General features: G+C 48.2%; 1 protein-coding gene across 2 annotated transcripts in view; it reads left to right on the plus strand.

Annotated features, from left to right (window-relative positions):
• GFOD2 (Gfo/Idh/MocA-like oxidoreductase domain containing 2) overlaps nucleotides 1-21,673 on the plus strand; it is a 42,647-nt gene extending 20,974 nt beyond the window's left edge. The window contains exons 2-3 of one of the 2 annotated variants that reach the window (XM_004583956.2): nucleotides 10,188-10,530; nucleotides 19,751-21,668. In XM_004583956.2, coding sequence (XP_004584013.1) covers nucleotides 10,272-10,530; nucleotides 19,751-20,649 — 1,158 coding nt within the window. In that variant the 5' untranslated portion in view covers nucleotides 10,188-10,271 and the 3' untranslated portion in view covers nucleotides 20,650-21,668. Of the gene's footprint in view, nucleotides 1-10,187; nucleotides 10,531-19,750 lie in introns of both variants that reach the window. The other variant, XM_058674100.1, reaches the window with a different exon arrangement.

The following is a 21,673-nucleotide window of genomic DNA, read 5'->3' on the forward strand; positions in this document are numbered from 1 at the left end:
GGCGTCTTGGACCCAACAAGAGCTATGGCTGTGGGACAGGGTTCCTTGATAAGAGATATGCCCTTGGTAAAGGAACATGCTTCTATCAGAACCACATTCTGGCAGAGAGAGAGAGCAAAGAGTAACCTTCTTCTGGCACTCAGATCTCTTCCTGTTCGTTTCTGTTCTCTGGATCCAGAGGAAAACCAGATGCCTGCAGCCCAGGCCCCCAGGGATTGATTTGTTGACTCCTGAGACATAGAGCAGGTCATAGGAGCAGGCAGGCAAGATGGTACAGACATGAGTACTGAGCCTACACACCTGTCTAAGTCCAGATCCTCTAGATTAGCACTTGGTGCCATCAGCTCTGGCTCCTGCAAGCCTTTGCAGCTTATCACCCTCTAAATTAGGGCCCAGCATCTCTTTTTATGTCCTATAGCCACTTGTTAGGACCTCATTAAAGACTGACATCTGAACAAGTCAATGTTGGATTAGCGTAGGACCTGAGACAATCGGTTTTAACAAGCCAGAATGCAAAAGGAACTTTCCTGACTCACGTTTGTCACCAGGAGTGAAGGAAAAGCTGCTCCCACATGCACGTGTTCAAAATGATTGCTTTTATAGAGGCTCAAAGAAATGGAGTAACCTGCTCTGGGTTCTCCTCTCTCTCTCTCTCTCTCTCTCTCTCTCTCTCTCTCTCTCTCTCTCTCTCTCTCTCTCTCTCTCGTATGTATTTATTTTTATTGGAAAGGCAGATCTGCAGAGTAGGAGAGACAGAAAAAACTTGTTTGCTGATTCACTCCCCAACTGCAATGGCCAAAGCTGAGCTGATCCAAAGCTGAGCCAATCCAAAGCTAGGAATCTCTTCTAGGTCTCCCATGTGGGATCAAGGTCCCAAGGCTTTGAACCATCCTCTACTGCTTTCCTAGGCTACAAGCAGGAAGCTGGATGGGAAGTGGGGTAGCTGGGACATGAACCGACACCTATCTGGGATCCCAGAACATACAAAGCAAGGATGTAGCCACTGAGCCATCACGCTGGCCTCTTGCTCTAGGTTTCCTACTGGTTGTGGCAGGTCTTCAACACACACTATCCGTGGAACCCTGGAGAAGTCCTCAAGCCTGTCTGAACTCATCTCTAATGCAGAGTTACATGGAGACAGTCTGAATGTTGCCTGGCCTGTTGCACTCACTTTGTGATAGCTCAGAACAGTAGCCCAGTACTGTAGTCATGGATAATATGTATCTTTAGTTATTCCATTTTAGGTGCTTACTGTTAGTTTTCCTACTTACTTCTGGTATTCGTTTGTGTTTTTATGAGTTAAGTAACCTTTCTTAAAATTATTTTCAGTAAAATAGTGTTTGAAGAAACACACTGGGGCCAGTGTCGTTCTGGCAGGTAGAAGTGCTGCCTGCAATGTTGGTTCATGTTCCATCTGCTCCACTTCCCATTCAGCTCCCTACTCATAGCCCGGGCAAATCAGTGAAAGATAACCCAAGGATCTGGGCCCTTGCCAACCATGCTGAAGACCTTGATGAAGCTCTTGACTCTTCATTAAGCCAGACCTACCCCAGCATTGTAGCCACTTGGATGAATGAGCAAGTAGAAGATCTCTCTCTCTCCCTTTGTAACTCTGCCTTTCAAATAAATAAATAAACCTAGGAAAAAAAAAAAAAAAAGGATGACCTAGTAGTGACTGACTATGGGCCAGGCCCTATCATTCCTGCTTTGCAGATACCAACTTGTTTATTTCTCAAGCCCTTTATGAAATAGGTACAACTATCCTCATTTTAATGAGGAAATAAGTGGAAGCCTAGAATGATAGAAACTTGCCTGAGGTCACCCAGCCAGTAAGCAGCAGAGGTGGGATTTGAACCCTGAGCAAAGTAGTCCAAGATTCCACATGGCTCTAACTTCTATGTTATCTTCACAATAACTTGTGGCCTTGTCAAGTCGTGAGTATCCAGTCCTACCTAGCCTTTCTCACCTTCACCTTGACTGTGGTGTGTGGAATTTTTTAGAATGCCCATGACCTCGGCAGGCTGGGTCTGGGGAGTTCTTTATAGGCATAGGCGGGATGTATGCAAAGATGTTAAGGACAAAGAGTGTATGAAGGTTTCAGGGATGAGCAAAGGTGACCTCTGAAATAAACAAGGCCATGCAGCTTGAGCAAGAAGCGTGGTTACTGAGCCTGCCTAGCTTCATGCCATCTGGCTGTCTCAGAAGCAGCTGATGCCTCTTTGTGAGTGTTGATGAAGCCACCCTCTGAGTCAGTGGCAGGGAAAAGGATGTTATGAACAATTCCTGTAATGATCCTGCCGTTTCATGCCTCTGGTGCTTAACTATACAAACACCCAGGTATAACTAGATTGAGAAGGAATGAAAAGTGATTTAAGAGGAAATGTGTTCTGGGCATGAAGTTGGAGAGGCTAAGGAAATTCTTGCTTAGGGTGCCTATGTCTCAGGCCCCTGGCCTGCACAGCTGTTTGTAGTGAGTGATACACAAAACTTCACAGGATCTCACTTCTCTAAAGGCGACAGATTTGACACTGTCAAGTTCCCAGAATAGCTATGACCTGCACATTGCCCCAAAAAATCCTATGAAAGCAGGAAGTCCTAAAAATAGCTGTGAAGGGAGTCTAGGACATGAAAATTAGAGAAGGTGCTGTGACTGACATGTGCTCTCACCAGAAAGGAATCCTGTAAGAGAAAGAGAATTAGCAACAAGGAGAAAGAAGGATAGAGCCTCAAGCATGTGTTTCAGGCTGACGGTGTTTATGGAGTGATATGGCCGTCAGAGGCCAGTGACCCTTGTGAGTGAAGGCATCCAGAGAACACTGGGCCGACAGGGAGGTCATTTGTCATGGAGGGCCCAGAGGACATAGACAGGAATGCATTAGCATTGTGAGGGGTGCCGTGCAGGGAGCTCCTCAGTGTGAGTGCTGACGGTCTAGAGGGATTCCCAGTGACAAGGTTTCATTCAGCCAGGACACAGTGGTGTGAGTATTTGAACCCAGAAAATGCTGAGGCCTTCACCAGAGCAGTGGCATGGTGGTTTTCTCTCTCTCACTCTCTCTCTCTCAGAATTATTTTATTTTTATTGAAATGTCAGATTTATAGAGAAAAGGAGAGACAGGAAAAGATCTTCTATACACTGGTTTACTCCCAAAATAACCGCAACAGCTAGCTAGAGCTGAGCTGATCTGAAGCCAGGAGCCAGGAGCTTCTTCCATGTCTCCCACATAGGTGTAGGATCCTAAAGCTTTGGGCCATTTTCTGCTGCCCTCCCAAGCCAAAAGCAGGGATCTGGATGGGAAGTAGAGCAGTCAGGACATGAACTGGCATCCATATGGGATCCTGGTGCTTGTAAGAAGAGGATTAGCCAATTGAACCATCATAGCAGCCCAAGCGGCTGCCCTCTTAATGTTCTTACTCTGCTTCTGTTCAAATTTGGTCTTGATGATTTTCTGGACCTGTAGAACAGTAAAGCAGAGATCATCATGGGGAAGGTGTATCCTAATGGGAGAGTGAAGCCAGAGAGAGAGAGCTGGGCTTGTTGCATACCTAGACATTGGTTGGTGTGTGTGTGTTGGGGTGGAGATAGGGGAGGAGATTGTTCATGTAAAAGGAGGAAAGAAGACACCTATGACAAATCTCAGCGTTGAAGGATCCAGAGCAAGAGCAGAGATGCCTGAGGGTCACATTCAGAAGTGGACAAAGGGAGAAAGGGACGCAGTATGTGGCATTTAAAAAATTATGTTGTAACTTTTTTTTCTCTTTTTTGTTGTTGTAACTTTTTGAAGATTGATTTGCTTATTTGAAAGGTAGAGAGGCAGAGAGGATGGGGTAGGGAGAGTGAGAGATCCTCCATCTACTTACTCGTTCTCAAAGTGCTTTCAACAACTAAAGTTGAGCCAGTCTGAAGCCAGGAGCCAGGATTCAATTTAGGCATCCCACATGGGCATCGGGACTCCACAACGTGACCCATCATCTGCTTCTCCCAGCATGTACACTTTAGCAGGAAGTTAGAATTGAGAGCTGTAGCCTAGTGCCTTATGTCCTCACCTTGGATGCACCAGGACAGTCGTTTGCTTCGTGATTGCTCCAATCCCTTCCAGCTCCCTGCTTGTAGTGTGGGAAAGCAGCAGAGAATAGCTCAAAGCCTTGGGACCTTGTACCTGCCAGAGACCCGGAAAAAATTCCTGGCTCCTGACTTCCTATTGGTTCAGCTCCGGCTGTTGCAGCCACTTGGGGAGTGAACCAACAGGTGGAAGATCTCCTTCTCTCTGTAGATCTGCCTTTCCAGTAAAAATAAACATATATTTTTAAAAATGAATTAGAGGGCCCAGCGCGGTGGCCTAGCAGCTAAAATCCCCTCCTTGAAAGCGCTGGGATCTCATATGGGCACTAGTTCTAGTCCCAGCAGCTCTGTTTTCCATCCAGCTCCCTGCTTGTGGCCTGGAAAAGCAGTCGAGGACGGCCCGAGGCCTTGGGACCCTGCACCCGTGTGGGAGACTTGGAGGAAGTTCCTGGCTCCTGGCTTCAGATCAACGCAGCACCAGCCGTTGTGGTCACTTGGGGATTGAATCATCAGATGGAAGATCTTCCTCTCTGTCTCTCTCCTCTTCTCTGTATATTTGACTTTGTAATAAAAATAAGTAAATATTTTTAAAAAATGAATTGGGGGCCCGGCGGCATGGCCTAGTGGCTAAAGTCCTCGCCTTGAACACACCGGGATCCCATATGGGCACCAGTTCTAATCCCGGCAGCTCCACTTCCCATCCAGCTTCCTGCTTGTGGCCTGGGGAAGCAGTCGAGGACGACCTAATGCCTTGGGACCCTGCTCCCGCGTGGGAGACCCGGAAGAGGTTCCTGGTTCCCGGCTTTGGATCGGCGCAGCACCGGCCATTGTGGCTCACTTGGGAAGTGAAACATTTGATGGAAGATATTCCCTCTCTGTCTCTCCTCCTCTCTGTATATCTGACTTTGTAATAAAATAAATAAATATTTAAAAAAAAACAAAAAACAAAAATGAATTGGAAGTGGAGCTAAGACTTGAACCCAGGCACACTGATATGGCATGTGGGCATCCCAGGCAGTGTCTTAGCTGCTGTGTGAAACACTTGCTCCATGACGTTATTTTGTAACAATATTTAGGCCAACATTGTGGTACAGCAGGTAAAGCTGCCATCTGTGATAGCAGCATCCCGCATGGGCGCTAGTTCAAGATCCAGCTGCTCCACTTTCTATCCAGCTTCCTGCTAATGAGCATGGGAAAGTAAAGGAAGGTAGCATAAGTGCTTAGTCTCTTGCATTCCTATGCAAGACCCAGAAGATACTCTAGGCTCTTGACTGGCTCCTGGCTGGCTCCTGGCTTTGGCCAGACCCAGCCCTGCCCTTTGTTACCCTTAGAGAAGTAAACTAACAGATGGAAGGTCTCCCCCTCCACAACTCTGTACCTCTGCCTTTCAGATAAATATCTTTTTTAAAAAAAAAAAAAGTCTAAAACTGAAGAAAAGGAACATTTAGCATAGTGTTAAGGTGTCAACATCTAGCTTGGAGTATCTGCTCTAAGTCCTGACTCCCCTTTCTGCCTCCGGAGACCTGGGAAGACAGCTCCTGGAGTTGGGTTTCTGCCTCCCATGTGAGATGTGGATTGAACTCTGGGCTCGGGATTTTAATTACTCCCTCACCTCATATCACCATAGGCATTTGTGGGAGTGAACCAGTGGGCTAGGAACACACTCTCTGCTCTAATGAATAAATTAAAGAACAAAAGGGGAAAGAAAGGGCATTTCTGACATATGATGTCATGTGGGTCATATGAATCAACTTGGGAGCCATTATGTTATCTGAAATAAACCAGTCAGAAAGGCACAAATACTCTTTCTGTAGGATTCCACTTATAAAAAGTATGTCAAGGGAAGTAGCTCTATTCATAGAGACAACATAAAGTCATGGCTGCCAGAGACTGGGGGCGGTTTGTATGGGGAGCTATTTCAAATGAGTCTCACATTTCACTTGTGCAGATGCAGAGTTGTGGAGACGGATGTTGTGGCGGTTGCCCAACAATGTCAGTGTCCCTAATGCCACTCAAATACCACTTAAAAATGAGTGAGTTGGTAGATTGTTACGTTGCACATGTGGTACCACAATAAAAATCTAGGTTAAGGAGAAAGTTATGGTGACATGGCATCATCCTCGTACTCCCAGATTGCCAGTGCCTCTAGGAGCACTGTTCACTCCAGTACAAAGCTGGACAGGCCAGCAGTGTAACTAAAGGAGGACCATGTGGGGAAGCCTGAGACTGAGTGCACCTAAGAGTGATTCTCCCACATAACCTTGGTGCCGAGAAAAGGACCTTTTTTCTTCTTCTTTATTTAATTTTATTACGCTTATAGTCAGAGAAAGAAAATTCACTGTAGAAAACTTAGCTCAGTTCATAAAAACGAAGAAGAGAATAATCATTCATCCCATGAACTTAAATAATTGTTCTGGGCTTTTAACTGTGAGGTGGAGAAAGGTTTATAGATGGGTTACAGATAGAGCTATCCTCATACTTTTATTCTCTTCTATATTATAGTCATGTATTGCTTAACACTGGAGCACATCCTGAGAAATTTGTCATTTGGCAGTTCTGTTGTTGTGCAAGCATTATAGAGTGTAATTACATAACCCTGCACACTAGAGGTTACACATAAACTACATGGTATATTTACATGGCCTAACTTCATGCTCCTAGGGCCGTGATGAACACAACACAAGATTAAATCACACGCCAGGAAAGTAATGCAGTGAAGGTCCTTGCTAAACAGGAGCAGAAAGATTGTTTTTTAGTAAGCTTTTACTTATAGGTAGAAGGAATGTATTATCATGATAAAGAAGAAAAATAGAGGCGCTGGTACAATGGCTGAACAAGATAATCCTCCACCTGCAGCACCAGCATTCAACATGGGTGCTGGTTCATGTCCTAGCAGTTCCACTTCTGATCCAGCTCCTTGCTTATGACCTTGGAAGGCAGCAGAATTACCCTAAGTGCTTGTGCCTCTTAACCCTGGTGGGAGACCTAAAGAAGCTCCTGGTTTCAGACTGGCCCAGCTCCACCTCTTGCAGTCATTTAGGGCATAAACCAGCAGATGGAAGACCTCTCTCTTTCTTGCTCACTTTATCTCTGTGAATCTGCCTTTCAAATAAAAAATAAATTTTTTAAAAAAAGTAAATACATCAGCTGTTAGTATAGTTGTTTATTATTATCAATTATTAGGCATTGTACATAATTGTATGTCTTTTTAAATGACTGACAGTATGCTGGGTGTGTTGACAGCCTCACCAGAAATAAATGAGTTGTTCCCTATTAGGCTGGCTCGAGCTGCTCACCAAATGGTAGGAATTTTTCAGCTGCATTGTAATCTCATAGGTGTTCCCTGACTAAATGAAGTGTTGTTTTGCAACACATGGTAGTGCTGCCTTTGTGTGTGTGTGTGTGTGTTTTTAAGATACATCTGTTTGTTTTGAGATTCAGCACTAGAGGGCCCAGTGCAATGGCTCAACTGACTAGTCCTCTGCATTCAGATGCTGGCATCCCACATGGGTGCTGGCTCATGTCCCAGCTGCTCTACTTCCCAGCCATTTCTCTGTTATGGCCTGAGAAAGCAGCAGAGGATGGCCCAAAGCCTTGGCACCCTGGACCTGCAAAAGAGACCAGTAAAGACATCTGTCCTGCCTTCGGATCAGATCAGCTCTGTCCATTGCGGTCATTTGGGGAGTGAAGTAGCTAATGGAGGATCTCTCTGTCTCTGTCTCTTACTATGTCTCTTTCTCTCTATATAAATCTACCTTTCCAATAAAAACAAATAAATCTTTAAAAAAGAAGGAAAGAATTGGCAGCAATTCATAACTGTTGAACTATCAAAACCACTTGAGCAAGACCCTTGGAGCGTGCCCCACATAAGGGACCTGGGGTGGGTGGGAGACTGGGTGGGGCTTCTTCCTTAAAATCCCCCTTCACCTCAGATACATGAAGGAAACAATGTGGAAATAATAGTCTTACCCACTTTCCTGTAGCCCTGGAATATTTTTACCCCGAATAACTATGTAAAGATTGTCAAAAATATAATTTTAAAAATGGAAAAAGTTTAAAAAAAAAGAAGGAAAGAAAGAGAAATGAAAGAAAAGAGATTAATGCAGCATTAGAGAGGGAGAGACATTCCCCAGATAGCCTCAAAAGCCAGGACTAGACCAAGCAGAAGCCAGGAGCTAGGATCTTCATCCAGGTCTCCTACATGGGTGCAGGGGCCCAAGTACCTGGGTCATCCGCTGCTGCTTTCTCCAGGCCATTAGCCAGAAGCAGGATTGGAAGAGGAACAGCTCAGATACAAACCAGCATCAGGCAGTGGCTTTACCCTCTCTGCCTTCATGCTGGCCCCCTTGTGTGCTTTCTTCAAAGTGTACTTCAGACAGTTTGGTTTTGGGCCCAGCAGTGTGGCCTAGCGGCTAAAGTCCTCACCTTGAACGCACTGGGATCCCATAAGGGCACCAGTTCTAGTCTTGATAGCTCCACTTCCCATCCAGCTCTCTGCTTGTGGCCTGGAAAAGCAGTCGAGGACAGCCCAGAGCATTGGGACCCTGCACCCACATGGGAGACCCAGAAGAGGTTCCTGGTTCCCGGCTTTGGATCGGTGTAGCACCAGCCATTGTGGCTCACTTGGGGAGTGAATCATCAGACGGAAGATCTTCTCTGTCTCTCCTCCTCTCTGTATATCTTACTTTGTAATGAAAATAAATAAATCTTTAAAAAAAAAATTTGGTTTCCCTCTTCAAGACTACTACTTCATGGTTTTTAGTAGCTCTAAAGTATTATTTAGCTAATCTGATATTTTTATTGGACATCTGGATTGTTTCCTATTTTTTTCACATTATAGTCCATACTATAGTGAATGTATTTATACCACCACCACCACCACCACCCAAAAAAAGTTCTTTTTCAGGCATAGGTTTTCTTTTGGCCAGCTTGGTAGCTGAAAGTAATGTGTGTAGTGAGATGCTAGATATATGCAGTGGTGGGGGAAAAATAGTATGTGTGTGAGGGGTATTTTTGTTGTTTTAATTTTCATATTATTTTAAAGTTTATTTTTATTTGAAAGGTAGATTTACAGAGAGAAGGAAACAGAGAAAGATCTTCCATTTGTTCACTGTACAAGTGGCTGCAATGGTTAGAACTGAGCCAATTTGAAACCAAGAGCCAGGAGCTTCCTCCAGGTCCCCCACATGGGTACAGGGGCACAAGGACTTTAGCCATCCTCTACTGATTTCCCAGGCCTCTAACAGGGAGCTGGATCAAAAATGGAGCAGCCTGCATCCATATGGGATGCCTGCACTTGAAGATGGCGGATTCACCTATTAAGCCACTGCACTGCTCTCTTATATTAGTTTTTAACAAATTCAGGACCCTATGCTGTGGCTAGTGGCCGAACTCCTTGCCTTGAACGTGCCAGGATCCCATATAGACGCCGGTTATAATCCCGGCAGCTCCACTTCCCATCCAGCTCCCTGCTTGTGGCCTGGGGAAGCAGTCGAGGACGGCCCAATGCCTTGGGACCCTGCACCCACATGGGAGACCCAGAAGAGGTTCCTGGTTCCCGGCTCCGGATCGGCGCAGGACTGGCCGTTGCGGTCACTTGGGGAGTGAATCATTGGACGGAAGACCTTCCTCTCTGTCTCTCCTCCCCTCTGTATATCTAACTTTGCAATAAAAATAAATAAATCTTAAAAAATTAAGTTAAGATTAATTTGTATGGAAACTAGATGGTTTCTGTTCCATTTTTTATCTTTTTTCTCCTGGGCATACAGTAATGGTTAGAACCAAGGGATTTTAACTGCAAGAGCTTTGCAGATCATTCACTCCTTACTGTTGCAGTGCTCAGGGTTGAATGATTTGGCCCAGGTTCCAGAACAAATGAAGTTGCGGAATAGGAATTTGAACCCGACTTTAGCCACTTCACATTGTTCTTTATTCCCTGAGCTCCAGTCAGTGGATGCTGCTGCTCTCTCTCGGCTCTTCTGGAAGATGACTCCTCAGCATTTCATTTCAGAGCAGTTCATTTATGCTTTGTTTCTGTAGGGGAGAACTTGTTGCTTCCAGTAGGCCAACAATGCAACTTCCACTGAGTTTGCCCAGCATTGCTAACCTATGTGGTTTGCTATTCCAGGAGCCCTGTGTGACCAGGCCTTTGGGATCTCGGATCTGTGCTGGAGGCTCTTGTGAGGAGATGAGTTGGTGAGCAGAGGCCGGGATGAAGATGCTGCCAGGAGTGGGAGTGTTTGGGACTGGCAGCTCTGCCCGGGTCCTGGTGCCACTGCTGAGGGCAGAAGGCTTCACTGTGGAGGCTCTGTGGGGGAAGACCGAGGAGGAGGCCAAGCAGCTGGCGGAGGAGATGAACATTACCTTCTACACCAGCCGCACCGATGACGTTCTGCTGCATCAAGACGTGGACCTGGTGTGCATCAATATCCCGCCGCCACTCACCCGGCAGATCTCTGTGAAGGCACTAGGTACGGGATGTTCCCAAGGGTCATGCTTTCTTCTGGGCCCGGGTGTTCATCCTTGGGTCTGTGTCTGCAGGTGGAAGCCCTTTGGGTTGTCCCTCACCCCTAGAGCAGGGCTGGGGAATATTGGTCAGTCTCATAACACAACCTTCACTACCTCCTGGTAGTAAAAGCCTCGGTCAAAATTAAGGAAACACACTTAAAGGTGTCCAGTGGAGGGGCTGAATATTCTGTTTGGGTTTGTGGATACACAGTTTACACACGTGAGGTCCATGTTCAAGGTCAGTATTACCCAGGCCCTGGGAAGTTGGCTGTGGTTGACGCTTTTGTTCTCCCATGCTGTGGTACACAGCCCCACAGGAAGAACAGGGGCTGAGTACAAGGCCCCGATTCCCCGTGTGTGTCCGCACCCTTCCTGCTGTGCTGGGCACTCCTGGGAGGATCCAGGAGATAGCCTGTTCAGGTCTACACCCCTCAGGAAGCTGTGGGCTCAGGCAGCTCTTACCCCTGACTGGGCATGGCCTGGTGAGCTGTTCTGTACTTCCTGTTGAACCTCTCCTTACTGACAACTATAGACACATTCTGCTCATTACCCAATAGAATCAGAATCTAATTTAGTGTGAATGTAAGCCAGTCAACAACCCTACAGCAGTTCCTTTCAAAGCCTCCTGGATGCCAGGCATTGCCCGGACAGCATCGTGGAATTAGGGAATGGATGAGGTCACAGCCCTCCCTGGCTGCAGATTTAACCGTCCAGTAGAGGAGGGAGAAAGCCACACACAGTGTGAATGACTGAAGACTTCAGTGGCAGCTCAAGTAGCATATAAATGACTGACGGTTGTTCTATAAGTAAGATGACAGGAGGTAGGAGTATCTGTAGTTAGAGATGTCTTGGTCAAGAAATTGAACTACCATCAACCATGGCAGAGGACCCAGTGTTCCATGGGGGCTGAAAAGGATGCCTGTCACTGCTGGGCCAGTGGGTTGTAAAGGGTAAATGTTCAGTAAAGCGAGCAAGAAGAGAAGTCTTGTCTGGTCGTTAATTTGGAGCATGATGTAAATTCTGGACAAAAACTGTAGGTGATTGCTTCTGCCACACGTTTTGCAGATGTCAGACATTGGTGACCATAAACTGTTGGCAGGGTAGATGGGGGTTCCTAGGTCGAATCAGTTTGTTCATGTTGAAACATGTAATTGTTTTAATTTGAAAGAATAAGGACAAGAGAGATAAGAATGGAGGCTGGACTCAATCCCAGGCACTCTAATATGAGATGCAGGCTGTCCCAAGTGGCAGTTTAACTCACAGTGCCCCCTTCCCAGGTTGAATTTAGAACTAAATGTAGAGGGTCAGTGTAAGGGGGATCACTGGACTCCTTTCCACTTGCTGTGCCATGAAGGGGAAGACTGGTGGTGCCAGCCGGGACCAGCTAAGCAGAGCAAGGCTGTCAGTTTTTTCTTTCTGTAGATTTTTTCCTGCAGGTACGTGACCCCCGGACTAAGTTGGCAAACCTGTCTTCAGGCACTGCCCACTCAGGCCCCGACTGCAACCAGGAAGTTCATCCCCCATGTGCTTTTACTTTTCTAGTGGGAATTTGAACTTGACTTCAGTACTAGTAGGGGTGGCTAGGAGAAGTCCTCCAGTTTTCTCCAGGCCTGGTTGTGAGTGCATGAACTGCTGTAAGCAGAGCACCAGACTGACCTTGACATCAGGCCCAGGTATGGTTTTCGTTCTGTCACTCTTAGCATCCATGAGCCCCTATGAAAAAAAAAAGCATGTATCAATTCCTGCCCCACTCAGCCTTTTCTGTGTGTAGGTGACTGCCCTGCAAGTGCTGACTAGGAAGGTCACTGGGATCACAATGCAAGGGCAGGCTTGGATTTCCTGTTTTACCAAGAGGAAGAGCAGATTTGTCCGTTTATTTTAAAAAATGAATGAACTGGGATTCCCCTCTGGATCACTGGGTAAACATTCACTTAGTTAAGCACATAGCCTGGAAATGAATCTAAGCACTCTGATGGAATAAGGTATTCTTCCTATGTAGCCCAGCCTGCTGATGGGAGCCAGGGGATCTAGCATGGATTTGCGGCCCAGGGGAAATGGATCTTGGACAGTAGGCAGGAGTGTGCATCTACTGGATTTTCAACTCAGCTTTTTAGTAACAGAAGCTTTTTATTTATTTATTCTTAAAAGTTTGTTTATTTATTTGAAAGGCAAAGTTACTGAGAAAAAAGAGCTCTTGCAACTGCTGACCCACTCCTCAAAGGGCCACAACAACCAGACCTGGGCCAATTGTGAGCCAGGAGCTTCCTCAGGGTCTCCCATGTGGGTGCAGGGACCCAAGTATTCAAGTCATTCTCCTCTGTACTCCCAGGTACATTAGCAGGTAGCTGGACTGGAAGCTGAGCAGCTGGGATACCAATAGGTACCCATCTGGGATACTGGCACCTAAGGTGGCCACTTTACCCACTATACCACAGTGCCAGTTCCAAAAGCCATTTATTTAAAGAGAGAAGGAAATTGGACTCACTGATTTCTGTGAAACAGAGTGGCACCCTTCCTGGGCTACTTTCTTTCCCTGAAGTTTAGAACCTTTATCCCGCGTCAGAGAACCAGGGTGTGCATAGGCCCAAAGCCGTGAACCTGCTCCCTGGGGGTGTGTAAAGTAGGGAAGTACTACTGAGAAGAAGCCTGCAGCTAGTAATAAAGTTCTGAGCTTAGAAAGACTTTTTGCATTTTGCATTTATTAGTTATCTGAGAATAAAACCAAACACTGCCACCTCCAAAGAATATATACTCAGCTCATATACACTATATACTTGTCCTGAAACTGGCTTTTTGGTAAGAGAAGAAAGACATTCTAACAGATGTGTAAAAATAACAAAATGACAGCGTGGAAGAATTTTTAAAAAGAAGAAGTAGCCTGCAGCAGCAGTTAGACGGCTTCCCCAGGCCAGGTTCCAGGTTCAAGGCTGCATCACTCCTGGATGTTCTGGGAGCATGAACTGAGAGAGGACTACAGCTTGAGTTTGTTCATCCTGCAGAAAACTGACCTGAGAAAGCACTTGGCAAGCTTGGCGTTCCACTTCCTGGAAGCAAAAACTAGTTTCAGCATCTGTAATCTGTCTGTTGACTTCCTGGTGGGAAAGGTACCGAAGCTCCCATAAACATATCTCAAGGCCACCCCAGTCTCTCTCTCCAAGACCTTGTGCAGCTGGCCTGCAGAAGCCTGTTTAACTCTGAGTAACCAGTAATTCCCACCCTGTGAGACGACTGGGTCTTCAATTCAGAGGCTCTCCTCCAGTGCAGGCTCAAGGAGAGACGTCTCTCCCTGTCCCCTCACCTCTCATGGGATACAATGGGGATTTCTCATCCTATTTTTGTGTTTTTATCATCAAACTCCCAGAAGTTAAAAATCTTTTTGAGGGGCCTAGCAGCGTGGCCTAGCAGCTAAAGTCCTCACCTTGAACATGCCGGGATCCCATATGGGCACCGGTTCTAATCCTGGCAGCCTCATTTCCCATCCAGCTCCCTGCTTGTGGCCTGGGAAAGCAATCAAGTACGGCCCAAAGCCTTGGGTTCCTGCACCCACATGGGAAACCTGGAGGAAGTTCCTGGCTCCGGATCGACACAGTACCGGCCATTGGGGTCACTTGGGGAGTGAATCATTGGATGGAAGATCTTCCTCTCTCTCTGTCTCTCCTCCTCTCTGTGTATTTGACTTTGCAATAAAAATAAATAAATCTTTTAAAAAAAAATCTTTTTCAGGGGGCCCAGCATGGTAGCGTAGTGGCTAAGATCCTCACCTTGCATGCACTAGGATGCCATATGGGTGCCGGTTCATGTCCCAGCTGCTATACTTCCCATCCAGTTTCCTGATTGTGGCCTGGGAAAGCAGTCAAGGAAGGCCCAAAGCCTTAGGTCCCCGCACCTGCTTGGGAGACCTGGAAGAAGCTCCTGGCTTCAGATCGGCGCAGCTCTGGCTGTTGTAGCCGCTGTAGAGTGAATCTTCCTCTCTGTCTCTCTTTTTCTCTGTATATGGGCCTTTCCAATTAAAATTTTTAAAAAACACTTTTGAAAAAGTCTTTTTCAGGGCAGGCAAGGTGGTGTTTCAGGTTAAGCCCCTGCCTGCAACACTGAGATACCATGGGTATCACTTCACGTCCAAGTCCGCTTCCAATCCAACTTCCTGCTAATATGACTTGGAAAGCAACAGATGATGGCCCAAGTGTTTGGGCTCCTACACCCACGTAGGAGACCTGGAACAAGTTCCTGGTCCCTGATTTTGGCCTTTCCAGCCCTGGTTCTTGTGGCCATTTGAGAGTGAACCAATGGGTAGATTTCTCTTTCTCACCCTCTCTCTGTAATTTTACTTTCAAGTATATAAATAAAACTTGAAATAAGTAAAAAATAAAAGTCCTTTTCCTTCTACAGTGTACTTCCAACCCATAAATTAAGAAACTTCTGAGCCAGTTTAGCTGCAGCTGTCAGATGGAGTGCTTATCTTGAAGAACCTAATTTCCTCACTTCCTCTTTAGATAACCACATGGATTAAGCAGTCACATATCAGAATTCTTTCTCTGTCCCTAATCCTGAAATCCCACACAACCAGGAAAACATTCTGGAACCTTCCAGAAGCATAGGTGACAACATTGGAGCTGTTTTTCTCTGTGGGCACCTGTGCCAAGGCCTGGCCTTCCTCTCCTACTCTCACTGCTCTCCGCCCTGGGTGTGACATCTGGTTAGCCAGTGTCCTATCATCCTGCCCTTACTATTGTCAATATTCTGTTGTTTTTTAGAGAAAAGCAGGAGGTTGAATTATGTCATAGGCTATTGACCCACTTGCTTGCTCTAGTTTACAGTTCATTATCCTATAGGACTCACCCATGTATAGATAGCAAATGCTCTGTGGGGTTCTTGAGAGAGTCTGGGTAGTACTGAGCTAGGATGGAAAGTTAGGGGAGCTGGAGCTGGGTTTTGGTGCAGTAGCTAAGCAGTAGATTAGAGCGCCCATATTCCATATGTGAGTGCCCGGATTCAAGTCCTGACTCTGGATTTTGCCCCTGATTCCATCTTCCTACCAGTGCACACTCTGCAAAACAGCATAGCTCAAGTTCTTGGGTCCCAGGTCAGACATTGTGGCATGGCACGCTAAGCCACTACTTGGATTGCCTGCATCCCATATTGAGTGTCTGGGATTGAGCCCTGCCTTGCTTTCCATCTAGCTCACTGCTGATATGCCTGGAGACAATAGATGGTGACTGAAGTATTTGAGTTTCTGCTATCCACACAGGAGACCTGGGTATAGTTCTGGATCCTGGTCCAGCCCTGGCTCTTGTGGGCATTTAGAGAGTAAGCCAGAGAATGACAGGTCTTTCTTTTTCGCTCTTCATCCCTCTCTCCACCCCATCACTCTGCCTTTCTTTTCTTTTTTTTTTTGTTTGTTTGTTTGTTTTTTGTTTTTTGTTTGTTTGTTTGTTTTTATAAAGATTTATTCATTTTATTACAGCCAGATATACACAGAGGAGGAGAGACAGAGAGGAAGATCTTCCGTCCGATGATTCACTCCCCAAGTGAGCCACAACGGGCCGGTGCGTGCCGATCTGATGCCGGGAACCTGGAACCTCTTCCTTGTCTCCCACACGGGTGCAGGGTACCAATGCATTGGGCCGTCCTCGACTGCTTTTCCAGGCCACAAGCAGGGAGCCGGACGGGAAGTGGAGCTGCCGGGATTAGAACCGGCGCCCATATGGGATCCCGGGGCTTTCAAGGCGAGGACTTTAGCCGCTAGGCCACGTCGGGCCCTCTTTTGTTTTTTTTTAAAGATTTATTCATTTCATTACAAAGTCAGATATACAGAGAGGAGAGACAGAGAGGAAGATCTTTTGTCCAATGATTCACTCCCCAAGTGAGCCGCAACGGCTGGTGCGCGCCGATCCGAAGCCAGGAGCCAGGAACCTCTTCCAGGTCTCCCACGTGGGTTGCAGTGTCCCAATGCATTGGGCCATCCTCTACTGCTTTCCCAGGCCACAAGCAGGGAGCTGGATGGGAAGTGAGGCTGCCAGGATTAGAACCGGCGCCCATATGGGATCCCGGCGCATTCAAGGCGAGGACTTTAGCTGCTAGGCCACGCCGCCGGGCCCCACTCTGCCTTTCAAATGGAAAAAAAAAAAAAGAAGAAGAAAAAAAAGTGGGTGGATCTCTACCACCCTTGTGGATGGCCCACATGGAGGTCCTGGCTCCTAGCTTCAGCCTGGCCCAGCCTCAGCTTTTGCAGATATTTGACAAGTCCCCGTCTCTCTACCTATCTGCCCTTCCCTCTCTCCCTTGTCTCTCAGAACAAAATAAGGTAGTGAGTGGAAAGGATTGAGAAGAGCTGGAAGGATTGCCAAAGGCCCCACATTATGTCCTGTGGGCTCCCAAAGGGCAGGGCTGTGCCTAACAAGAAGCCCCGAGGAGCGGCGATTATCATAGGAAAACTCAACCATGGTCACGTTGGTTTTAAAAGGTCTTTTTAAAATACCACATTTTCCAAACACTGAACATAAAAATTGTAGCTGACTGGATTCTGGTTTGAAGGCAAGGCCAGTAGGATTTGCCGAGATGGGAAGTATGATGTGAGAGGTAACTGCCGTGTTGGTGCCTTCAGAAGCTGAGTGAACAGAGTTGCCAAGAGCTGAGATGATGGCAAGTGGAAGCTCCATTTGGCATTTCACTCTCAACCTTCCCCTTTGTCTCTGCTGACTTTGTGAGCCGCAGCTGACCTTGTGCCACTCCCCACATTACTCCTGAGCCCTGTGAAGTCCCTCCAGTCCCCTTTCCTGCATGTGCCTCCCCCAGCTCAGCCTTTCCCTGCCTTGGTGTCCTTGCACGTGCAATGCCCCTGCACTCGCTGCAATACCTGCTCCCTTCAGGGAGCCTCAGTGTCAGTTCACTGGAAGCCTTCGCCAGCGCCACCCTCTCAGAGCAGAGTCACTCTGTGTGCTCACCAGCCTTGACCTAGTTCCCTAAAGAAGCCCAGCATGTCCTGGGAGACTCAGAGCAGTGGGGTTGGAGTTGCCCGCCATTGCACGGTTTGTAGGGTGAGCACTAGCATTCCTGGGTGTCTTCACTCTTACTGCTTCCTGAGCCGAGTTTTCTAGTAAACATCTTAGCACTGCAGGAATGCCTCAGGAGTTAGTGTCTCAGGGCTGTGCAGCCCCTCGCCTGTGAACTTTAATCCGAAGGCACAGAGCAGTGTTCACCCTTCCTTTCCTTCTCACCAGGGGGAAGCAGCTCAGGCCTCTCTCGTCTATGCTTTGCCTAGCTCTATTTTGCTCCCTTTTTATTGTTAATTAAATGAGTGTGTGTGTGTGTGTGTGTGTGTGTGTGTTATTTAACAGCAGAGACAGATACATGGAGAGAGAGAGAGAGAGAGAGAGAGAGAGAGAGAGAGGGAGAGCTCCTACCTGACCATTCATGCTCCAAATATCCACAACAGCCAGGATTAGAGTGAAGCCAAAGCCAGGAGCCCAGAGCTCAATGCAGGTCTCCCACATGGGTGGCAGGGACCCAAATGCCTGATCCAATGGCTCCTGCCTCCAAAGCTGTGTGTTATCAGGAAGCTGGAATTGAAAACAGAGCAGAACAGAAACCCAGGACCCCTGGTACTGGTGTAAGTGTCCCAGATGGCATCCTAGCTGGCCCCCACCCCGGCTGTGCTGTCCCTGGTGCACTTGCTGCAGCGTTCCCAGAGTGTGCGGAAGTTGGAAAGGATGCTTTCACTCCACCCCTCCCTCCAGAGCGGAGCATTTTCTGGCCTCCCGAGCGCTTTTAACATGAGAGAACAATGTGCTGGGCCTCAAGGATCCTCATGGAGCTCATGGAGCTCATGGAGCCAGCTCTGGAGTTGGAACTAGGAGGACACAACCCATCCCCTAGAGTGTAGGTCAGAGTCCCTCGCCCCAAGCTGATAGATGGTGTCATAAAAGCCTGGCCATGCAGAGATGCATCAACGATCCATGTCCACCTCTGCAGACCAGCTCACCCATGTTCATCAGTGGTCACCAGATAAACAGAACTGATGAGATGTTGAGAGAGATTTATTTTATTTATTTTATTTTTTTTTAATTTATTTTATTTTTATTACAAAGTCAGATATACTGAGAGGAGGAGAGGATTAGCCACTCACTAATCCAGAGAGGAAGTGGAGCTGCCGGGATTAGAACCAGCGGCCATATGGGATCAAGACGAGGACCTTGGCCACTAGGCCATGCTGCCGAGCCCGAGAGAGATTTATTTTAAGGAATTGGCTCGTGCAGTTGTGGAGGCTAACGTACCAGAAATTCCAACAAGAGTTACGCTGCAGTCTTGCAGCTGAGGCCTGGCCGGGACTGAATCCCGTTTTGGGAGGACTGGAGTCTTGTAAGGTGTTCCACTGTCAGAATGCAGTCCACCAGCGTTAGGGAAGGCAGTCCAGTCTCCTCACAGTGTGCTGCCATAAATGTTAATCACGTCTCACAAGCCTCTTCACTGCAGCATCGGGGATGGGTCCTGATGAGTCAATGAATTTAGCCGGGTGTGGAATAAAATCAGCCTTCATACTGTCATGCTACTTGCAGCCCTGGTTTGTAGTTTTTGGCCTTTGCTTTTTTCATTCCATCTTGAGAACCTGCTCTCAGGCCAGCACAATGGCTCAATTGGCTAATCCACCCCCTTCAAGCTCTGGTATCCTATATAGGCACAGGTTCATGTCCTGGCTGCTTCACTTACTAGACAGCTCCCTGCTTATGGCCTGGGAAAGCAGTAGAGGACAACCCAAAACCTTGGGACCCTGCACCCATGTGGGAGACCCGGAAGAAGTTCCTGGTTCCTTGCTTCAGATCAGATCAGCTCTAGCCATTGTGGCCACTTGGGGAATGAACCAGTGGTTGGAAGACCTTTCTCTCTGTTTCTTCCTGTCTCTGTAGATCTGCATTTCCAATAAAAACAAATAAATCTTTTTTTTTTTAAAAAAAGAAGTAGAATAAACAAAACACTAACCTGTGCCCATTTGGGATGCCAGCACCACCATCAGAGGATTAGTGTGCTAACCCAACAGCAGCCACTCACTAATCCACATTTTCAGTCTAAGCTGAGTCTGTCTCCCTCTCATCCTTGGCCACCTGTTTGTCCCATTGGAGGCTTTTCTGGGTCTGTGTGTGTTACAGAAAGAAGGCTTTGAGGTTTGTTCTTGTCTTACATTTGCAGGTATTGGCAAGAATGTGGTTTGTGAGAAGGCAGCAACCTCGGTGGATGCCTTCCGCATGGTGACAGCCTCCCGCTACTACCCGCAGTTGATGAGCCTGGTGGGGAATGTGCTGCGCTTCCTGCCTGCTTTCGTGCGCATGAAGCAGCTGATTGCCGAGCATTACGTGGGCGCCGTGATGATCTGCGACGCCCGCGTCTACTCAGGCAGCCTGCTCAGCCCCAGCTACGGCTGGATCTGTGATGAACTCATGGGCGGTGGGGGCCTGCACACCATGGGCACCTACATCGTGGACTTGCTGACGCACCTCACTGGCCAGAGAGCCGAAAAGGTGCACGGGCTGCTCAAGACCTTCGTGAGGCAGAACGCCGCCATCCGCGGCATCCGCCACGTCACCAGTGATGACTTCTGTTTCTTCCAGATGCTCATGGGCGGGGGAGTGTGCAGCACAGTGACGCTCAACTTCAACATGCCAGGCGCCTTCGTGCATGAGGTCATGGTGGTGGGCTCAGCGGGGCGCCTTGTGGCCCGGGGCGCCGACCTCTACGGGCAGAAGAACTCGGCCTCGCAAGAGGAGCTGCTGCTGAGGGACTCACTGTCGGTGGGTGCAGGGCTGCCTGAGCCGGGGCCCCAGGATGTCCCCCTGCTCTACCTGAAGGGCATGGTCTACATGGTGCAGGCACTGCGCCAGTCCTTCCAAGGGCAGGGGGACCGTCGCACCTGGGACCACACCCCTGTCGCCATGGCCGCCTCCTTTGAGGATGGGCTCTACATGCAGAGTGTGGTGGATGCCATCAAAAGGTCCAGCCGCTCTGGGGAGTGGGAGAGTGTGGAGGTGCTGACTGAAGAGCCGGATGCCAACCAGAACCTTTGTGAGGCGTTGCAGCGGAATAACCTGTGAGCCAGCACGTGCATGATCCTCCCTGCCATGGCAGAGGGCCTGGGAGGGGCCAGGGAACTGTGATGGGAGTGCAGCTGCACCCAAGACTGCTCCATTGGATGAGTCAGCCTGGGCCAGGGTAGAGTGAAGCCACAGCCAGGGAGGCCCCGTCAGCAGCTTTTTCTCCCCTCTGACTTGCAGGGCACTTACCCTGCTCAGGGCTGGCCCAAGCCCCCTTCAGGCCTCTTTATGGTTATCCCAGTGAGCCCAGGCCAGCATGAGCCCACCTTGTGGGCTCCTCTGCCTGGTCTCTGGTCCCACCCGGCTGAAAACGCACAGCCGGGAGCTCATAGGGCTGCCTCCTAAAGCCTGAGGAGAAGTGACAGAAGCAGGCAACCAGGCCTTTCTTGGCTGCAGCGTCTCAGGAATGGCGAGGGCAGCCAGTCATCACTCAGGGAGCCTCCCCTGCCCTCCCATGCAGCCAGCCCCAGGGCTTTCCCTCTCCTTTTCTCCTCAGAGAGGCCATGTTTCGTAGCTCTGTACTCCTTAGGAAGATAGCCTCTGATATGGCAGGAAGGAGACAAGGTAGTGCTCTAGAACATTAGGAAATGCCAATAAATCAGAAAATGCAGCCTCCTGGCACGTGGGGTGGTTTATTTCAATGGTCAGATAGCTTTTCTAATCAAAGCCTTCTTCATTACTGTAGATGATTTTCTCTTTCCTCGTGGCTGCACAGGAATCCATCCAGATGTGGTGGGCCACACAGGCCCCCACCACTGCCCACCACCAGCCTCTCTCTGAACCTTGGTTCGTCTCCGAGGGCCAAATCCCAGGAGCCCTCCACAGCAAAGGGTTTCTCTGGAGGATGAGACTCCAGGCTGGCACATGGCTGTTTGAGGCCTGTGGCGGCCAGATGCTATGAGAGCTGAAGGCAGGAGGGGTTCTGTTCCTACACTGTGGCCTTGGCTCCAGGGGAGCCCCCCTAGAAGGTAGGTGGGGTCGATCCTGAGAGCCTCTGGCTCCCCCAGCCTGCCCAGCTGGTCAG

The sequence above is a fragment of the Ochotona princeps genome, chromosome 16, assembly GCF_030435755.1.
Source record: "Ochotona princeps isolate mOchPri1 chromosome 16, mOchPri1.hap1, whole genome shotgun sequence".
Classification (NCBI taxonomy): domain Eukaryota; kingdom Metazoa; phylum Chordata; class Mammalia; order Lagomorpha; family Ochotonidae; genus Ochotona; species Ochotona princeps.